The sequence below is a fragment of the Sapajus apella genome, unplaced genomic scaffold, assembly GCF_009761245.1.
Source record: "Sapajus apella isolate SASKATOON/1434 unplaced genomic scaffold, GSC_monkey_1.0 scaffold30, whole genome shotgun sequence".
NCBI lineage: Eukaryota > Metazoa > Chordata > Mammalia > Primates > Cebidae > Sapajus > Sapajus apella.
This window is the reverse complement of record NW_022436970.1, coordinates 5,397,786-5,419,191: the sequence shown is the minus strand read 5'-3', so window position 1 is coordinate 5,419,191 and position 21,406 is coordinate 5,397,786. Positions and strand designations below refer to the sequence as shown.

Here is a 21,406-nt window from a genome sequence, read left to right as displayed (position 1 = left end):
GGGGGGGAATAGTGGGAGGGTTGGAATGTGAGTGGTTGGGGTAGGAAATAATAGGATGTTTGGAAGATGAGTAGTTGAGAGGGGAATAGTGGGAGGCTTGGAAGGTGAGTTGTGGGGGGAAATAGGAGGCTTGGCAGGTGAGTTGTGGGGAGGAAATAGTGGGAAGACTGGAAGGTAAGTAGTGGGGGGAATAGTGGGAGGGTTGGAAGGTGAGTGGTGGAACGAGTAAGTTCTTAGAGATATAATTTTTTAAAAAAAGTCTTCAGAATCAAGGACATTAATTTCCAGATAAAAAGGGTTTACCAAAGATTGAAGCGGTACCATATAAATCCTAAAAATGTTTAGAGAGGGAAAAAATATGCTTCATACAAAAGCTCAAGAATCTGAATCTCATAGGACTTCCCAACAGCAGCATTGAAAGCTGGAAGACAATGGAACAATCCCTTCAAAATTCTAAGGCAAAGTTTTCCAACCTAGAATTATATGTGCAAACTATCAGTAGTAATCATAAGGGCTGATAAAAGATATTTTAGACATGCATGATCTCAAAACTTTACCTCTTTTATCACATTTTTCAAGAAGCCAATGGAGAATATTCTTCACTAAAATAAGGAAGTTAAGTGGAAGAGAGAAAGACGTGGATATATGGTTTGGCTGTGTCCCCGCCCAAATCTCACATCAAATTGTAATCCCCATAGGTCAAGGGCAGGGCCAGGTGGAGACAATTGAATGATGGGGCAGTTTCCTCCATACTGTTCTCATGATAGTGAATAAGTCTCACAAGATCTGATGGTTTTATAAATGAGAGTTCCCCTGTACACGCTCTCTCTTGGCTGCCACCATGTAAGATGTGACTTGGCTCATTTGCCTTCTTACATTATTTAAGGCCTCCCCAGCATGTGGAACTATTAATCAGTTAAACCTCTTTCCCTTATAAATTTTCCGGTCTCAGGTACGTCTTTATTAGCAGCGTGAGCACAGACTAATACACGTGGGATCCAGGAAACAGGAATCCAACACAAGAGAGAGGGAGGTGATGGGCATCCCTAGGTTCATGATGAATGCACATTCCTGGAGGCAGCTGTAGGCCAGGGACAGTGCTGGTAATCCCAGCACTATGGGAGGCCAAGACAAGAGGATTACTTGTGTTCAAGACCGAGAGGCAGCTATGCAGCAGACCTACAGAGTTCTAGATTGAAGTTGTCCAGAAACAGAGCCTTCACCACTTATTTAACAGAAAGCAATTAATATGAAGAATTGCTATCTAGAAATTGAGAACCAAAAATGCAGAAGGAAAACTAAGTATGGAGGTAACAACTGCAGGAAGCAGCTGCTGCCTATAGGCTAGGGAAACAGAAGATATTGGCCCACTGAAAACTTAGAAGTTTGGAGGACCCAGACTCTGAGGAAGAGGTGCTGACGAGCAAGCCCTGTTTCTTGGAACTCAGAGGAAGTTACTAGTGGATCAGGACCCAGACCTTTGAGAAGGAAGTACCAGATGGCTGGCTGGTGCTGGCGTCTCTGAAATGGGATACAGTGAGGCCAATTCTGCAAGTATTAGAAAAAATACAAGCTGGATTTTGCTGCTCCTGCTTTCTTTTTGGTAGAGACAGGGTCTCACTATGTTGCCTAGGCTGATCTTAAACTCCTGGCCTCAAGCAAGCCTTTCACGTCAACCTCCAGAGTAGCTGAGACTACAGGCATATGCCACCATGCCCAGCTTGCAGCTGCTGTTGAAACACTCTACTAGTGGGATGGAAGAGAAAGGCTGATATTAGGCTTTCATGAAGAGGGACCCCAGGAGGCAAAACAGAAAAAGGCGGATAATCCCTTCTCCCTATTCCAGCCTCCCTGTCAGTTTCTGTCTGTGTTTCTATGTATGTCACTGGCAGAAACTAAGAGGCTGGCAACTGACAAGGGAAAAATGTGGTCTCCAGAATCCAAGTCGCAAAGTAGCCCATGGAAGAGGAAGGTGGGTGTTGGAAGCTGAGAGAGAAAGCTCAGCAACTGGCACCCCAAAAATATACAAGATAATTATTTTAATTCCAGGAAAGACAAAAAGGTCTTCAAGAAAGTATAAGCAATTCGAGCATACTTCCAGGTTCAGCAAAGAATCGCTTTTATGTTGTCATGATGATACAAATACTAAGATTATCACACCCAAGTTTCATCATGACTGTATTGGCCAGAGGAGGGAATAGGAAATTATGGGTGTGATTGCGGGGGACAGGAGGCCATGAAACAGTTAAATGCATCTCTTCTGTTACTGGAAGCCAATAGAGAGGATTTAAAATAAAAAGGAAGCGATGCAAGTCAGCTATTTAGAGATGCATTAGTGAGTATAAAAAGAATCATCTAGAAGAGTGGGAAGTGGCTCCTCAGGGAAGCAGGAAAGGTAGGAGAGACAAGGAACTGTTTTTCACAACAAGCCTTATAGGGTCCCATGATCAACACAAACACTTTGACAGCCTCTCTGCCTTCTTCCTCTTCCCAGCTGCTGCTCAGTGGTGGCAACAGCTGACAGGGAAACTCACAGCCAGTCATGCCAGGATCATGCTCTGGAACAAAAAGGGCACAGAACCTTGGCTGCCTAAGATAATGCCGAGTGGAGGAAACATGAGTGTCCGGAGACACCTGGCGGGGTTAGTCAGAACACCTTGCAGGCAAAGCAGGCATCATTTCACGATCGAGGGGACGAATATTCAACAAGGGCAGCTTTCCAGGTTATTGTGAGAGTGGCACAGTCCTGTCACACAAACCTTGCCTGCATCGGGAGCTGACAGCTTACCTGTTCGCCTTCATATGTGGTGGAGCAAAGCCAGACTCGCTCTGTGTCCAAGGATAGTTTATCTGTCAGCACCTGGAGGAGATAGCGTAAGGATTAATGAGGGGCTGGCTCCGGTCTGGGAGTCATTGTTGAGCCTGAGCTACTGAATTAGAGCCAAAGTCCCTTCAGAGCCTCATTAAATACCAGTTCATAGGAACTGAGAGGAGCAGATGCCCTAGTTCTTTATGAGAAGCAGTGCATCCACCCCAGTTTGCACAGGCTGAGGGCTGGAAAGAGACCATTAGCCACTGGGACTCACCCAACCCCTTCTCAGCATGAGATATCAGCCCTCTAGGATGCACGCTTATACAGAATACACAATGCACACATAAGCATCAGCTCTCTTATAACTCATGTACATTTCTATTACAAAGTGATATGGTTTGGCTGTGTCCCCACCAAATCTCACCTTAAATTGTAGCTCCCATCATTCCTATGTGTTGTGGGAGGGACCCAGTGGGAGGTAGTAGAATCCTGGGGGTCGGTGTTTCCCGTGGTTTTCTCATGATAGTGAATAAGTGTCACGAGATCTGATGGTTATCATGGGGAGTTCCCTGCATACAGTCTCTTGCCTGCTGCCATGTACGGAGTGGCTTTCCTCCTCATTCACCTTCAGCCGTGATGTGAGGCCTCCCCAGCTATGTGGAACTGTGATTCAATTAAATCTCTTTCCTTTATAAATTACCCAGTCTCAGGTATGTCTGCATTAGCAGCATAAGACCAGACCTAGACACAAAGCCCCATTCATACCTCTCTGAGGCTGCTTTATTTCCACACCTTCCTCCCATTTGATAACACCACCTGTCACCCCAGCTGGCCGTTCTTTAGTATTCTGCTGGGAGGATTCCCCTGTCTCTGCAGCAGCTGGTGAACAAGACAAAACAGCACCCCCATCCCTGAGGGAGTCTGCAGAGGCTGGCCCTCCTAAGAGTCTTTTATCTTTGGATAGTGACAAAGATCAAAGGATAAAGAGGTGACCTAGGGGAAGAATCATGAGTGATGTCATGCCATGTAAATTACCCATTGCATAGCAAGGACTTGGAACCAACCCAAATGCCCATCAATGATAGACTAGATAAAGAAAATGTGGCACATAAACACCATGGAATACTATGCATCCATTAACAAGGATGAGTTCATGTCCTTTGCAGGGACATGGTTGAAGCTAGAAACCATCATTCTCAGCAAACTGGCACAGGAACAGAAAACCAAACACCTCATGTTCTCACTCATAAGTGGGTGTTGAACAGTGAGAACACATGGACACAGGGAGGGGAACATCACACACTGGGGCCTGTCAGGGGGGTGAGAGGGCTAGGGGAAGGATAGCAGGGGGTGAGGGAGGTTAGGAGGGATAGCATTAGGAGAAATACCTAATGTAGATGACAGGGGGATGGATGCAGCAAACCACCACCATGGCACGTGTATACCTATGTAACAAACCTGCGCGTTCTGCACACATACCCCAGAACTTAAAGTATACTACATTTTTAAAAAAAACGTACAACATGCCATTCTTCTTCCTAAATAGCCTTTTTTGAAAAATGTAGTTATTTTTTATTAAAAGATTTATATTTTTTTTGAAAAGTTACCCATTGCAGTGCTCTTAGAAGATACTCCACAGCCCAAAAGAGTTCCTGTCCCTCTAAGTGTACCTGTCCATGCTTCACACGTGCCCTTGAGCAGAGCGCAGCCCAGAAAGTCCTTTCCAGACCAGAGCCAGGTTACCCTGCCGCCTCCGGTGGTTGATGTGAGCTCTCACTTTTCTTTTTCAGATTACGACGTCTGTGCCGAGGCTCCCTGTGAACAGCAGTGCACAGACAACTTTGGCCGCGTGCTGTGTACCTGTTATCCAGGATACCGATATGACCGGGAGAGACATCGGAAGCGGGAGAAGCCGTACTGCCTGGGTGTGTTGGGAATGTGCTTTGTTTCCAGCTTCCAAGGATGTGCCTTGTTCAGATATTCTGCCCTCGGTTGGACCCTTAAATTCTCATACTTGTTGGATGAAGTTGTGTTTGATATTATCCTGGGGATGGCTCACTGCCTTTCATCACAATTACTAAAACCAGCTAGGCCCAAGAAATTCTTCCGGGATTTGGCACCCGTGAGATCCTAATTGGCAGTGAGATGTAAGAGCAGAGGGGAACATGCCCAAATATGAACCAGGATAATGTAAAACAGAATATAACTGGTCAGAAACCTAAAAATACAGATAGAACAAGAATAAACATTCTCTTAGAAGATGATTGGGGGGAAAAGGGAAGTAGCCATATGGCAGATAGGTTGGGAGGGAGTCGGCGGGAGCTGATGCCAGCCACCTGGGCTGCAGCTGAGCCGAGCCTGCACCATCCACGGCACCGGCCTCTTTGCTGTCACCCTCACAAACTGGCTATCCCAGCCATGCATTCTTTGAGCTTCTAAGGCAGATGTATGGCTCATTTCCCTCTGGAACCATGTGTCTCAAAGTGTGGTCAGCTCATGGCTAACCTGAGAAACATTTGGAGTCCTTGTTTAGAGGGAAAACAAAAGATTCTCGGCCTTTTTTCCACACCTAGTGAATCACAGCTCTTGAGAGACATAAGTATCTACACAGACACCTCTAATGATTCATAGGCATGGTGAGATTTAAGAATCGGATGAAGGACGAACTACAGAGACTCCTAGGTAGAACCTAGCGGAAGATAAACCAGCTGTCATGAGACCCCTCTTTCTCTACCCTAACAGGGGCTCTCGGGAGCACCATTTATGAGAACTTTTAATCGTAGTTCCTCTGGTTTCTCCCTATCAGCATTTGGGAATGGTGCCCCACAATACCAGAGAATGGGATCATGACTCCCAAGTGAATGGAGCAGGAATCTCTGGCCTCTCCTGCAGGGAGAGACACAGGCCATTCCGAAGGCTCAGGTCCCAGGCACAAGGCTCTTACTTCAGTTATGGCAGCTACAGTACCTATTTATTTATTTATTTATTTTTGAGACAGGGTCTCGCTCTGTTGCCCAGGCTGGAGTGTAGTGGCATGATCATGGCTCACTGCAGCCTCGACCTGCCACGCTCCTGCGATCCTCCCACCTGAGCCTCCTGAGTAGCTGGGGCTACAGGCACGCAGCACTACACCCAGCTGATTTTGTTCGTTGTTCTTAGAGATGGGATTTTACTATGTTGCCCAGGCTGGACTCAAACTCCTGGGCTCAAGGGACCCTCCTGTCTTGGCCCCACAAAGCACTGGGATTACAAGTATATGCCACTACACCCAGCCCCCTGTTCTTTTTGTTTGGGGGTTGGGCACCAGCAGAACTTGCTTTCTACTAAGAGTTCTATTTCAATCTTTGCTTTCAACCTCATCTCCTCTTTCTCTCCGGGCAGTACAGTCAGCATCACATGTAGGTTTAGGGCAAGAACACCTGAAGAAAGGCAGTGACCCTGAGGAATTGCAGAGGTGGATGCAGCTGCCGCATCGGGTCTCCCGAAGACGTAGTCGGTACTGCCAGCGCAGCATCCAGATGACCACCCTCCCCTCAGCACACACAGGGCCCGGGTCCCTGGAAGCCTGTGCAGGGAGGGGCTGGGAAGTGGTTGCCATCCTCAAGTTCAGGGCCAGCCTGTGTCTGCCCGGCACATGTGCACAGTCTGAGGCTACGTACCAAGGCTCCCACCCGCTGCTACCCACTGTCTTCAACCAGTGTACAGGAAATGGAATTGGGCCTGTCACTCTTCTCACGGTGGGAAATGTTTTTGTTTCCACCCATGCAGCAGGGAGCAAGTCCATGATGTGCACAGTTAGCATGGGCTCTTCATGGGGACTTGTTTGATGGTCCCATGGCTCATTTCCACAGCTCACGAGGGCTCTGCCTGGGGCAGAAACTTCCTGGGGAAGACTCTTTACATTAAACCCACCATGACTATTTTCTTTTATTAGAAGTAGCTTTTCTCAGGTGTCATCATGGTTTTTAACTGGGAAGGAGCCATTCCTAAGTGACCTGTGGGTCACCATCATGCTGTGTGGAACCTACACCATAAAGAGAAACTTAAAAATCCTCAGCACAGTAGGGTGCTTGCAAAAAATTGTCTCTGTAATGTTTGCTTCCTTAAGTGAGTGCCGGCATTGGTGATCTCATTTTCATGTCTAAGTAGTCCTATGAAGTGTTGAGGCTTCATTGTCATTGTTCTGTAAGTGAGATCTCTGAAGGCTGGCAGTTTAAGCCATATGACTTGGGAGTGGCAGAGCCACAGCCAGGAACCCCCTCACTGCTCAGCCTGTAACCATGGTCACTTGGCCAAAAGTGCTCTTTTTGTGAATGACCCATGTTTCTAGCTCCCTACCTTATTCCATACTTCTCTGATCAAGGTCCATACAAGTGTCCTGTGTTGTCATTTAGAGAGAAGCCAAGCCCCATGTCATCTGTTGTATTAGAAGTGAATCCTCAGAAATTGTCTAAGTATTCTCTACATTTGGTTCAAACCAGATATTGATGAGTGTGCCAACAGCAATGGGACACTGTGTGCCCACATCTGCATCAATACCTTGGGCAGCTACCGCTGCGAGTGCCAGGAAGGCTACATCCAGGAAGATGATGGGAAGACGTGTACCAGGGGAGACAAATACCCCAATGACACTGGTGAGTAAGGCAAGTCTACACATCTCCCTAATTACATATTTTTATATATAGGACATATAACCAGCTTGGGGATTTATATATTACATAGAGGTGATTATATAATTGTATACATAAATATATTTATGTAATTCTATGATATATAATTTTATATACAATGTATGCCACATTATGTTTAATGTCTAAAGTTTCCAAGCGCCTATATATAATTATACATAATTATGTATTTTATTAGTCTGTTCTCACACTGCTGATAAAGACATACCCAAGACTGGGTAATTTATAAAGAAAAAGAGGTTTAGTAGACTCACAGTTCTGTATGGCTGGGGAGGACTCACAATCCTGATGAAAGGCAAAGGAGGAGCAAAGGCACATCTTACATGGCAGCAGGCAAGAGTGTGTGCAGGGGAACTGCCCTTTGTATTAATAAACCATCAGATCTCTGAGACTTACTATCATGAGAACAGCACAGGAAAAACCTGCCCCCATTATTCAATTACCTCCCACCAGGTCCCACCCATGACAGATGGGGATTATGGGAGTTTTAATTCAACATGAGATTTGGGTGGGCTAAATACATATATATGTTATACTGCTAAATCATATCATATAAATATATATATATAAATATATGTATGTAGTTATATGTAATATATATAACACATACACTTTTTATATATGCACTTAGCCCAACCAGGTACCTCAGAGGACAAGTGGACAATTGGGCAGGTGGGGGCACATATATGAGTGGTAAATGGGACCTAGGAAAGAAAATGCAAGCTCAAAGTCTTTCTAAAGAGAAAGAGTAAAATTGATGCCCATTAGCTGAAGGGTTGTAAGCTAGTGTGTACTGGAGGAAGCGCTCCACCAAGCTGAAGTGCTGTGTTCATGGAGAGATCAGTAGAGCTTAGAATGTGTTTAGACAAACTAAGATTAGCAGAGAAGAGGCCAGAAATGCTGTTTGTGTTCTCCCAAAGAAAATGGGCTGAAATATAAACATGAAACATCTCCATGTAAGGTAACAATCTGTATCCATGCTACTCAAAATATGGTCTATGGACAGGCAAGATTCACAATTGGATAAAAACAAAAATTGAGAGTGTTTAGAAATTTTTACATCAATCCGACAGAGGAATTTTGTTTAAATCCAAAAATTTATGCTTGCATTTTACACTTATTTTTGTAGTGGTTCATCATTGTGTTTCACAGAAGTATCAGTCCACAGGCAGTTGGAAAATGTCTAAAAGCTGGGCTTGAGCACAGAGCTGAGAAGCTGATTTACATTATGTCAGCGACATTCAGCTGAGATGTCTGGTCACTCAAGCATATGATCAGCCTGAAGACTGGGTTATTTCCTTATTTGAGTTTGGAGGAAAAAAGAAGAATGAGGCAGAGAGGAAATGGGGAGGGATGTGGGGAAGAGGAAAGAGAGAAGAAGAAAGAAAAAGGAGAAAGAGAACCCCTAAACTAATATTAATGCTTCAGGCAATGCCTTGATCATCAAAATACCACCACACAATTCCTTCACCATGCACAATGCCTTCACCACACACAGTACCTTCACACACACACACAATACCTTCACCACACAATACCATCACACACAAAAAAATACCTTCACCACACAATTCCTTCAGACATACATGCAATACCTTCACCACACAATACTTTCACACACACACACAATACCTTCACCACACAGTACCATCACACACAAAAAAATACCTTCACCACACATTTCCTTCAGACATACACACAATACCTTCACCACACAATATTTTCACACACACACACACACACACACACAATACCTTCACCACACAATTCCTTCACACACACACACAATACCTTCACCACACACACAATACCTTCACCACACCATCCCTTCACACACACACAATACCTTCACCACACCATTCCTTCACACACACACACAATACCTTCACCGCACACACAATACCTTCACCACACACATAATACCTTCACCACACACACAATACCTTCACCACACAATTCCTTCACACACACACAATACCTTCACCACACAATACCTTCACCACACACACATTACCTTCACACACACACAATACGTTTACCACACACACAATACCTTCACAACACACAATACCTTCACCACACACACATTACCTTCACACACACACAATGCCTTCACTACACACACAATACCTTCACCACATACACAATACCTTCACCACACAGTACCTTCACCACACAGTACCTTCACACACACAGTACCTTCACACACATAGTACATTCACCATGCCCAATACCTTCACCAGGCACAATACCTTTACCACACACACATTACCTTCACCATGCACAATACCTTCACCACACACAGTACCTTCACCACACATAGTACCTTCACACACACAGTACCTTCGCTACACAATACCTTCACACACAATCTCCGCCACACACAGTACCTTCACCACACAGTACCTTCACACACATAGTACCTTCACCATACACAATGCCTTCACCACACACAGTACCTTCACTACACAATACCTTCATACAGAATCTCCACCACACACAATACCTTCACCACACAGCACCTTCACGACACAGTACCTTCACCACACCCAGTGCCTTCACACACACACAATACCTTCACGTTCACAATACCTTCACCACACAATACCTTCACACACTACATGTGTGAAGCAACTCTGGTCCCTCTGCCAAATTGTCACTGCCAGCGTAGCCGTGAAAATGTAGACTTTTAGCCTAAATGTCAAGGGCCCTTCCAGCTAGGATGAACTTTGAAGCAAAACAGAGTCCACTGAAAATGACGGGCAGGACCAGTTCCCCAGGGGAAAGCCCTCAGCCAGTTAGAGGCACTGAAGCTAGTGCCACACAGCTCCTAGCTCTTGGACCCACCACTTACAGCCCAGGAAGCTGCTGTCCTCTTCCCCGGCCCCGGGGCTTAGCTACTCTTTACTTCCCTCAGGAAGAGAAGGTGGCTGGAGCTCTGTTGGGAGGTTGGCTGAGCCCGGACCTTCCTTGGGGGTTCCTAGAACAAATCACATGTACCCAGAAACGCAGAGATGAAACAAACCAGAGCTGCCTGGGCACCCGGGAGGTGGTGATTCTCGGGTGTAGCCCAAGCTTCAGAAAGGGCTAGAAGGCAGCGGCCATTAGCTGAGGACAGCAGACAGCTGAGGATCAGTAGCCGCTGCTGTGCACAGAACTACAAAGGGAAATTCTCATGAACATCAGGGCTGAGTCATGAGGAAGCTGCCATATGTCAGAAGTAAATGCAAAATAGCTCTTTGGAGCCAGCTTAGGATTGGGCAATTTGAGATCATTTGAATGAATTTGAGGACCTGGTGACACTTTTTAAAGCCTGAAGCATGTGATGCCTGCCTGCCCAAAGGTGTTCACAGGGCAGAGGAAACAGCCTTGTTGATCATAAAGGTTGAGTGGAGAAAAGTAATGTTTACAGACCAGTTGTTTTTTTGTTTTTTGAGATGGAGTCTCGCTCTGTCACCCAAGCTGGAATGCAATGATGCAATCTCAGCTCGCTGCAACCTCTGCCTCCTGGATTCAAGGGGTTCTCCTGCCTCAGCCTCCCAAGTAGCTGGGATTATGGGCACCCGCCACCACGCCTGGCTAATTTTTGTACTTTTAGTCGAGACAGGGTTTCACCATGTTGGCCAGGCTGGTCTCAAACTCCTTGACCTCAGGTGATCCACCAGCCTGTGCCTCCCAAAGTGCTGGGATTACAAGCATGAGCCACTGTGCCTGGAATACTTCTTATATTCAAAATTAAAATCACTGGATTTTGTCCCATGGTGGAGATGGTGGGCGAGCGGCATGCAAGTGTTACTTACCTCTTAGATGATGTCCTTTACTGAAAACAAGAATCTCACTGAAAAACAAGGTGCAGCTGTGTAGCCACTGATTTATGAATCTGTGGGTCTGCTTGAGAATCAGTCACAAGAAAGCAGCTTTCTAATTTTTCATTTTGGGAATTGAATTTTCAGCAATGCCCTGAGCCAGGTACCCTATGCGCTATGGGCAATCCAGCCTGGCAAGTTCATTGTCTCTTTGCCTCACATTTATCTACAAGTAAAGTCCCATTTACATGGGCATGAAGGGCAGCCTCGAGCAACCCAGGCTCATGCTTGAGCATAACCACCAGGAACAGCAACAACAAATGCAACACTGCGGGGGGTGGGGGGGTCAGGTTGAGATTCGATGTTAGGATATAGATATAATAGGACCTAGCCCCGCCCACAAGGAGTTCCTGCCTGCTGAGCGACCCAGGCCTGTTGCGGGGGGTGGTGCACCATCACTAGCAATGATCAGAGAAGCAAGCGGGATGGAATTTCCAGAGACTAGTGTCAGGTTTTAAATGCTGAGTTTATTTGTGCTTTGATCTCAGGTAGCCTCCACCTCCTGCAGTAATTCCTAAATCCTCCAACCACATTCCTTTCAGTCCCCAAGGCAGCAAGCCCTGTGTATGGCCCTGCCGTATGGTCCCCTGGGGGTAGCTCTAAGTCAGAGAAAATCAAAAAAGTTAGCTGGGTGTGGTGGCACATGCCTGGAATCCCAGCTGCTCAGCAGGCTGAGGTGGGAGGATCACTTGAACCCAGGAGGTCAAGGCTGCAGTGAGCTATGATTGCTCTGGGTTAGAGTGCAGGACAAGGTCTGCCCTGGTGACAGTGACCTGTGCCTCCCGCCTTCACCAGTAGGTGGGAAAAGGGGAAGGAAAAGGAAGGTCCCAGAAATTAGTAGCCTCTCAGTAAGTCAGTACTGGGACCTCATGTGCCTCTTTCCTTCTCTGAGAAATGAAATGTACATCTTAAAAATTGTTCAAATAAGGTGTCAGGTAAGTAAAAGAGACCAAGAATTCTTTTTAGTGATGACTAGCGTGACCTCTGTGGCTAAGAAGTCAGTAAAAATACCTGAACAGTAGTAATATTGGAGGACATATTTTACATCCTTTTGTTGGTAACTTCTCTAGTATTACTTACATTAATGACTTATTTTATCTCAACCGTTTATGGCAGCATTTCCCTACATGAGACTCTGTAGCCCTGTGAGGTGGTAACACATACATCTTTCTTAAGGTCCTGTGTTGAGGTGTCTGGAGGAGATAATACACGTATCTTTCTTAAGGCCCTATGACTGCACCCACTTCTTAAGGGTTCACAATTAGAAAGCACTAAAAACTAAGAGGGATTGTCATTTTAAAAAGAAAAGCCAGGTGTGATGGCTCACACCTGTAATCTCAGCATTTTGGGAGGCCACAGTGGGAGGATCACTTGAGCCCAAGAGTTCAAGACCAGCCTGGGCAACATAGTGAGACCCCATTTCTACTAAAAATTTAAAAAGAAAAAAAAGCTGAGCATGGTGTACGTGCCTGTAGTCCCAGCTAGTCAGGAGGCTGAGGTGGGAGGATCACCTGAACTCAGGAGGTTGAGGGTGCAGTGAGCTACAATTGCACCACTGCAGTCCACCCTGTCTCAAAAATTTAAAAAAAAAAAAAACCCACTTTGATTAAATCCAAAAGTACTTATTAAGAAACCTATGACCATATTACAAGTGGTGGTGTCCTGAAAAACAGTTTAGAAAACACCAGCTTAGCATCAAAGATCTTAGCTCTGGGGCCAAATGATAAGCCATCTGGTCAACTTTCAGGCAAGGATGTTGATATCAGCAGATAAAGCAGCAAGAGTCAGAGGGGAGTGATTTTCTGTAGACTGCAAGGCATCTGATGAATGAAAATAGGACAGTACCTTCCATTCTGCCATATTGAGAGACAGCTGCAGGCGACTTTAATGAAGGTTGTCCTTCTGTTTAATCAAGAACATTCAGCTGGTTATAGCATTGAGCCTTATTGTAACACAAACTCATTGCAAAAGATTAACTTGGCTGGGAATCCTCTCCTCTTTCTCTTCCGGCATTATCCTTCCCCAGATATAACAATTACAAGTAGTCTTACAAAGGGAAACCTGATATGACTCCACTCTCTCTTGCACAGTCCCCCAGCAGCACCCTTCTAAAAGAATCGCTCAGTATTCTCAGTAATTTTTCTCCACTGAATTTATCACCTATGCACAAAGGACTAGCATTTGATTTTGCATTTTAGTAACAAAATGCCAGCACCGGTAACCAGGAATATTTGAGGGTAGAGACTGAGAGAAGCAATTCATACACATAATTAAAATTATGAGAAAGGACAGGCCATTGTATGCCCTTAACATTAAAGTCATAATCCGAGAGACTGGACTGCTGAGAAGATGAGAGCTGACTTTGATGATTCTGGCAAAAAAAAGTACCTCCGCTCTTCAGCAGTGTGGCCCAGCAAGGGCCAGTGGTGGCGGGGAAGGGGATCATTTCTTTAACAGCTGTGATGAGTGGAAAGTTCCTAGGCTGGAAGTTTGAAGTGATACTGAACCAACTTTGGTTGGTAAACAGACGTTAGATAATGCAGTTAAAAAGGAAAGCCAAAGCCGGACACGGTGGCTCAGGCCTGTAATCCCAGCACTTTGGGAGGCCAAGGCAGGCGGATCACGAGGTCAAGAGATCGAGACCATCCTGGCCAACACGGTGAAACCCCATCTCTACTAAAAATACAAAAAAATTAGCCAGGCGTGGTGGCACGCGCCTTTGGTCCCAGCTACTCGGGAGGCTGAGGCGGAAGAATCGCTTGAACCCAGGAGGCGGAGGTTGCAGTGAGCCGAGATTGCACCACAGCACTCCAGCCTGGTCATAGAGCAGGACTCCATGTCATAAAAAAAAAAAAAAAAAAAAGGAAAGCCAGGGAGGAACAGCTGATTTCAGATCACGTGTGGTTATACTCATTAATCATTCTCAATTCATAAGAAAAAGACCATAATGAAATTTTGAGCATACTGAGTCCAAAACAGATGAAAATGCCTATCGGCTTCTGATGTTCCGGGATGTGGGGCTCTTTTAGCTTCTGACATTTCTTATTGCTGAGTTGGTGGGGGACTGGCTTTGATGGCTCCGGCAAAACCAGGTTTGTCAAGTTGATTCAGTAGGAATTGAGCTACAGTGCGCAGATCTCTGGGCCTCAGTTTCCTTTTCTGTAGATGAGAAGGTTGAACTACATGAGCTTTGAAAACCCTTTCACCCTTTCGAATATTTTTCACAGTTGGGTGTGATTTAGCATGAGTGATATAAGCCCTGTGACTGCATATGCAGGCCTCAGTTTTTAATTTCTTTTTTGAAGCATAGTCTCCCTCTGTCGCCCAGGCTGGAGTGCAGTAGCACAGTCTCCGTTCACTGCACCCTCCACCTGCCAGGTCCAACCAATTCTTGTCCCTCAGCCTCTCAAGTAGCTGGGATTAAAAACGTGTACCACCATGCCCAGCTAATTTTTCTATTTTTAGTAGAGACGTGGTTTCACCATGTTGGCCAGCCCGGTCTCGAACTCCTGACCTCAGGCGATCTGCCCGCCTCAACCTCCCAAAGTGCTGGGATTACAGGTGTGAGCCATACCGCCTGGCCCAGGCCTCATTTCTTTGTCCTCCTGCTCAGCACCAAGATTCAGAAACATGCCCAGCCTCAACACTTCATAAGCAGAGGACTTTCCTCAGAATATCTAAAAGATGAATAATTACACATCCAAACATTCAACTCAACAATAAGAAATGTCAGAGGCCAGAAGAGCCCCACATTCTGGAAGACCAGAAGCTGATAAGCATTTGCATCTGTTTTGGGCTAATTAGATTAATATTTCATTAAGGTCATTTTTTATGAATTGAGAAAGATTATTGAGTATAACCACATGTGATCTGATACCCTTTCCTCCTCGGTTTTCCTTTTTAATTTTGCATTATCTAATGTCTGTATTGTTACAATCTGAGGAATTTGAAATCAAATACAACCTCAGCTGGTTCTTAGGAACCCAGCGGGAGAGGAGGGACGTTGGCCCCAGGACTGCCTCTGAGGTTTAAGAGGTTGCAATCCACTGGCTCGGTGCTGAGGGAGACAAGCCATCTGCTAATGGGCATTCAGTCACTTTGATTTTCTCTTTGAAAATATGTATCTGGAGCCAGTTTAGTCACCCCAGGGAGTCTGTAGCCACGGTAGGGAGACAAATTAAGGAAATGTTGGCTCCATAGTAATTAGCTTGCCGGTCTTTATTTTTCAACTTTGGTTTATTTTCTGATAACGTGATCATGACCCCTACCATCACTTTTTACAGTTCAGTGTCAAATGGCCAGGTGTTTCATATAACTCTCAAGCTCCACTAATCCACAGATCAGCAGTTCTCAACTTTGTAATTACCTGGGGAGCTTTTTTAAAATGCTGAGTCTGTTGCCTTGCCGTCCCCAGACGCGTGGTGTGCAGCAGAATTCATATTTTAAAGGCCCCCCAGGCAATTGTAATGTGCCTCCAGGGTTGGGCATTACAGCCAGAGCACGATCCATTTTTAAACACAAACATGTTTTGTTCATTTCTGACACTGCCCATATAAAATATGTCAGGAACATTGTTTGGTTTTGCTAAGAAGCATGACAACTTCTAATGCGTAGGATAGAGGTCCTGGTCAACTTCAGGAAAAATTAGAGCTTCCTGCCCCCATGTGGCTAATCCATAATATTGCACCTTTAAACTCCAAACAAGTTAGAAAAAAAGTTAAGTGATACCACCCCAGGCTTTTCTCAGAAGTCTGACCACAGCATTAGTTGAGAGGCTGGAAAACATGCAGCAATGTCTACCCCAATTTCTAAATAAACTGTTAATGTAGCGTATGTGAGATTACTTACGGCTCCATGTTGACATTATTTTAGACAAATTGCAAGGTAGAGGTGAACTTCAAATCAGAGGCGGTTTTATGTTCCCGGTCTACATATGCAAAAGGTATGAGTCCTTGTTTATCTTTAAACCCTCTGAGAGCTGTATTGAAAGGGTGATGTAAGGTCCCCACCCCACATATCTAATTTTGTAGGGAACTGAATCATAGTGATACCAACAATAAATAACATAACAGTACTATAAGTAGAGTGCTTACCCTGAGCTGGGCACTGTTCTGGGAACCTACATGTCTTATCTCTGGCTCCTCACAGCAGCTCCAACTAATAGGTGCTTTTACCTTTTTACTGTTCAAAGAATGGGCATTCACAGAAGCTGTGACTTGTCCACTATAAAAGGTGCTGGGTAGCATCAATATTCAAGTCCTGATCATGTAACTCCGCCTACACTCCTTACCACTATGCTGTGTATTCCTGTGTCAGTGGGCTTCAAGTGTTCTGGATAATGTTAATCTTGGCTCTCTGTGTTCGGATAATTCCACAAAGGAACAGAAAACAGCCCAGGAATTTTCATGCAACAGGTAACTCAGCAGAGCTTCTGCCCCGGACCCTGGCTGGCAGAGAGCTCTCAGGTGTTCTCAACAGAATTCTCAACAGTAGGCTCACTGCGTGCACCCACCCCTCCAAAACAGCCCGTTGGGACCCTGTGAGTTTGTGGTCTCTACACACAGCAATCTGAAAGACCCAAGGCAAGTTACTTTCTCTCTCTGGATCTTATTCTCCTTACCTATAAAAGAGATTGAACTAAAGATTTATGTTCTAATATTCCATTATCTAAATGAAATAGTCTAGAATCTGGTAAAGAGGTTTATCTTATGAAATTGTCAAATTATTTAATCACACTAACACTTGGAGAATTTCACTGAGTATGTAAAATTAGAAGTGACGGAAAGATGAGCTTTTAACTTTTGTTCATGGTGGCCCAGCTCTGTCAACAGGGCTAGATCCTTAAAGGTGAATTGAAAATTATTAAACAGGTATTTGCATTTATTTTTGCATTCTCATTGCCTGATGCAGGACCTGGCTAATAGCAGATACAGAAGGGAAAGATGGATGGATGGATGGGTGGTTGGATAAGTGGTTAGGAAGATGGAATGGATGGGAAGATAGGTGGATGGATGGATTAATAAATGGATGGGTTAGTTGATGGTATTGTAAAAACTGACCAGAAGATGAAATGGAATGGATGAAAGACTAGTTGGGAAAGATGGATGTCATTCAACTGTCCTTAGGTATTAACCTAATAAACCTGGAGCCTGGGTCATCTTTTCATGCAAGAGCCCACCATTTCCTGGAGTCAGCATAAAGAAAGTTAAGGCTTCGACCCTTTACAATTAAGTATATTATTGCATGGAAATTTGCATGACTTACTCTGTTGGAGATTGAACTGAGTAATTCTGGTTCTCAGGAACATTCAACTCCATAGGATTATACACTGGTACATTGAACAGGGACTTAAAAATCCAAAGGAAACTATCTGATTTGTGGAAAAGGTATTAGATTTAATTTCAGGACAACTCATTCTAAACCCGCCTCAGATACTTGCTCGATGACCCACCTGCTAGATGACCTTCAGGAAGTCACCAGCCGTCACTTCCCTCATTTTGTTATTCATGTTAATACTATTGCTCCGTGTTCTGGGGTTATCAGGCAAAGGAAATGTAAAGGGTTTGGTGGGCCTGAAAACTGCTAGGCACCCCCTCCCATCTCCCTCCAGCCAAGCTCTTTGCCAAGGGTTTTCCATGCATTACCTTGCCCAGTCATCACAGCGGCCACATGTGGCAGGAATTGTTCCAGTGCTGTGGCCGATGCAAGTGGGGATTGTAGAGGTCAAGTAACCTGCCCAAGATCCCTGAGTCTATTCAGTGACAGAGATGGAACCTGAACCTAGAACAGTGGGTTGTGCTGATAATCAGTTTGTGCTGATCATCAGTTCACTCCGCCAACTCTGAGATAAGACCTTCCTTATTCCCCTTTACTGCTCAGCTCATTGGCACACAGCTGCAGTGAGTCAAAACCATCCGGCCAGTGTGCCATTTAAGTGAGTACAGGTGGGCAAGCTATGGGAATTCACCTAGAAAGCAGGCATTCACAAAATGGCCCTGTTACATTGCTTACACGTGAAGTGGATTTTTAAAAACTGCCACTTTTGCAGAGAGTCAAGTGTTTTTCTCCAATTACGCATTCAAAACCTGCCCGAAAAGCTAGGTTGACCCTGTATATTCAATAATTACACTGTCACTTGTGGCAACTCCGCTACACAGCATGGCGTCATTTGTGTCAACCTGCTGGCGTGAGAAATGTGTGCCTAGCTCAGGTGCTGCCAGCCCCAGATCTCCCACGGTGCGGGGGGGTGGGGGGGGGCAGTGCAGCAGGTGAGCACTGACACCGCCTGCTGCTGTGCTGCAGATACATAGTGTGAGTGTGAGCGCTCAGCTGCCCGATTGCCTCTGGGTCTGCTCACCTCCCGAGGAGCAGAAGCCCTGGTCACCCCATGTCACCAGGGAGAGGACTGGGCAGCCAGGCTATGTAAGGAGGATTCGCCTGCATGCAGGCTGCCCTCATGCCCATCTCTCCCTCCATCCATTCATGTGTCCATTTCTTAGCAAAATGCCACAAAATAAGTGGCTTAGTCAGAAGTGTGTCTCTGGTCTGAGGTTCAAAGTCCAAGGCATCAGCAGGGTTGGTTTCTTCTAAGGGCTGTGCAGAACAATCGTGCCTTTCCGCAGCATCTGGTCATCTGCAGGCAATTTTGGCGTTCCTCGGCTTCCACTGCCTCTGACTTCTGCCTTCATCTTCACATAGCGTTCTTCCTGTGGGCACGTTTCCCCTTTGTATAAGGACACCAGTCATATTGGCCTAGGATCCCACCCTACTGCAGCATAACTTCATCTTAACTCATTTTATCTGCAGTGATCCTGTTTCCTAATGAAGTCACATTCTAAAGCACTGAGAATCTGGACTTCCCATGAATTGGCTAACAGAAGGACACAATTCAACCTGTAACAATCCATTTCCAAACATTTTTTGAGCATTCATTATGTGACATACAAAGAAGGGAGCCTGGTTCTTAGGCAGCTTACACGCTGGCATGTGCCCCAAGAGCTGCCCTCCAGGGAAGCCTAGAAGGCCAACCCGTGAGTGGGAGGGACACATGGTAAATGCTGCCTGATTTCCAGACTTCTGTGGGTGGAGAGGGCAGGTTTCATGGAACATTAGATCTGGGTCATGATGGGATTCAACAAGTGGAGATGGAACAGAGGGCTCTGCAGAAGGGAGGAACAGTTAAGCAAAGTGTAGGGGCCAGGAAGCAAAAGAGATGGTCACGCATTACCCGACTGTCCCCCGTAGGCGTTCTAGATAGTCATGGTTATTATGTCACACACACCACAAACCTGGCCCAACGCCAAAGGGCTGCTAAGCGAGGACAGTTTATGCTTCCCTGGGTGTCACACTGTCCTGCCTGCCCTAACAAAACACCCTCAGCCTCACACTTTCTGCCCACACCACTGCCACCTTCGGCACAGTCCTCAGCGGCAAGGTGACCCAGGTGCCTGGTCGCCACAGCATGCAGGCTTGGGCTAGCCCATTCCAGTGCCAGAAAGAAGACAGCTATCAGTATTCTTGACCACATCACCACGTTCTTCACCCAGTTTTCCTTTAGCAAAAGTTTTTACAAAAAGCTCGTGGAGCACCTAATGTTCCACAGCAGTGCTTTGAGACCCTCGGCAGCAGATGGGCCTGACTGCCTGCCCATTGTTGTCCCGATTGGCCCCAGATGGGTGGCAAAGGGCCTGGCGCATTTCCCATCCTGGCCTCACACGTCAGTGAGGTCAGCTCCCAGCCCACTGCCCTGCTCCCTTTGAAGAACTGGATTAGCAGAGGCGATAAAGGCAGCTTTGAGGCCCAGTGCCTGAACTTGGGGAATATTTACAGTGTGTGAACATTGGCGCTTTAAGGGGAGTATAAATCATGTCAGATTTATAGAGCCTGCCTCCTGGAAAAGCACTGATAAAAGGGCCACGTCTGCATTTTCACACATGAAAGAGGAAGCATAGAGTCTTCCTGGCATGTCTAAACAGGAACAGCTGAGCTCAGCTTCTCGTAGGGCTCGTCTCTCTCTGTCCTCCACTATTCCCTGACCCTGGGTCATGCAGGCAGGACCCAAAAGCTGTAAAATCGTCCACAGCTGGCCCTTGCATGTCCCGCTGTCAGCTGCTCTGTCCCTGGGACCGCCCTTCCCAGCACTGTCTCTCCGGGTCTGGCTTGCATCCAGCCCACCAGACAGGACTGAGCGCATCTCCTTTCACAGGCCATGAGAAGTCTGAGAACGCTGTGAAAGCTGGAACTTGCTGTGCCACATGCAAGGAGTTCTACCAGATGAAGCAGACCGTGCTACAGCTGAAGCAAAAGGTAGGTGCCGCCGGGGTGGGAACGGTAACGCGTGACAGGAGAAGGGCTTGGCCAAGGCCAGCTGCAAGAATATTTACAAATGATAGAAAATAAACCATTATCCACATTGAGCATTCACGCAGTTGATGCCAGTGAGGTTTGGACGGACTTGGGATGCTTTGCTCACCCTCAGAGCTGTCCAAGGGGCAACAGGACACAATGATGGTGAAGGATTGCAGAGGCGATTACTAAAATCAACACTAGGTAAGGGACACGTGGCAGAGCCATAGCGAGGGTGAGCTATGACGGTTGCAACTTCTCATAAATTTCAAGCTGAGTGTGGTGACTCATGCCCATAATCCCAGCATTTTGGGAGGCTGAGGCAGACGGATCACCTGAGGTCAGGAGTTCAAGACCAGCCTGGCTAACATCGTGAAACCCCATCTCTACTAAAAATACAAAAAAAGTAGCCAGGCATGGTGGTGGCTGCCTGTAATCCCAGCTGCTCGGGAGGCTGATGCAGGAAAATCACTTCAACCCAGGAGGCAGAGGCTGCAGTGAGCCAAGATCGTACCAACTGCATTCCAACCTGGGCAACAAGAGCAAAACTCCTTCCCCCCAACCAAAAAATTAATGTAGAGCTTAAAAAAGAAAAGCCACTTAAAGTAAAACATTTATGCAGGGAGTACTGACGATATATATTACTTACCACACTGTATAATTGGCTGCATTTAATTCAATAGCGTCCCGGGTTA

At 45.9% G+C, this 21,406-nt stretch overlaps 1 protein-coding gene across 2 annotated transcripts in view; it reads left to right on the top strand.

Moving 5' to 3' along the window:
- CCBE1 (collagen and calcium binding EGF domains 1) overlaps window positions 1-21,406 on the top strand; it is a 276,225-nt gene that overhangs the window by 229,467 nt on the left and 25,352 nt on the right. For both annotated transcript variants that reach the window (XM_032293650.1, XM_032293649.1), the window contains exons 4-6: window positions 4,603-4,737; window positions 7,294-7,446; window positions 20,572-20,672. In XM_032293650.1, coding sequence (XP_032149541.1) covers window positions 4,603-4,737; window positions 7,294-7,446; window positions 20,572-20,672 — 389 coding nt within the window. The remainder of the gene's footprint in view (window positions 1-4,602; window positions 4,738-7,293; window positions 7,447-20,571; window positions 20,673-21,406) is intronic.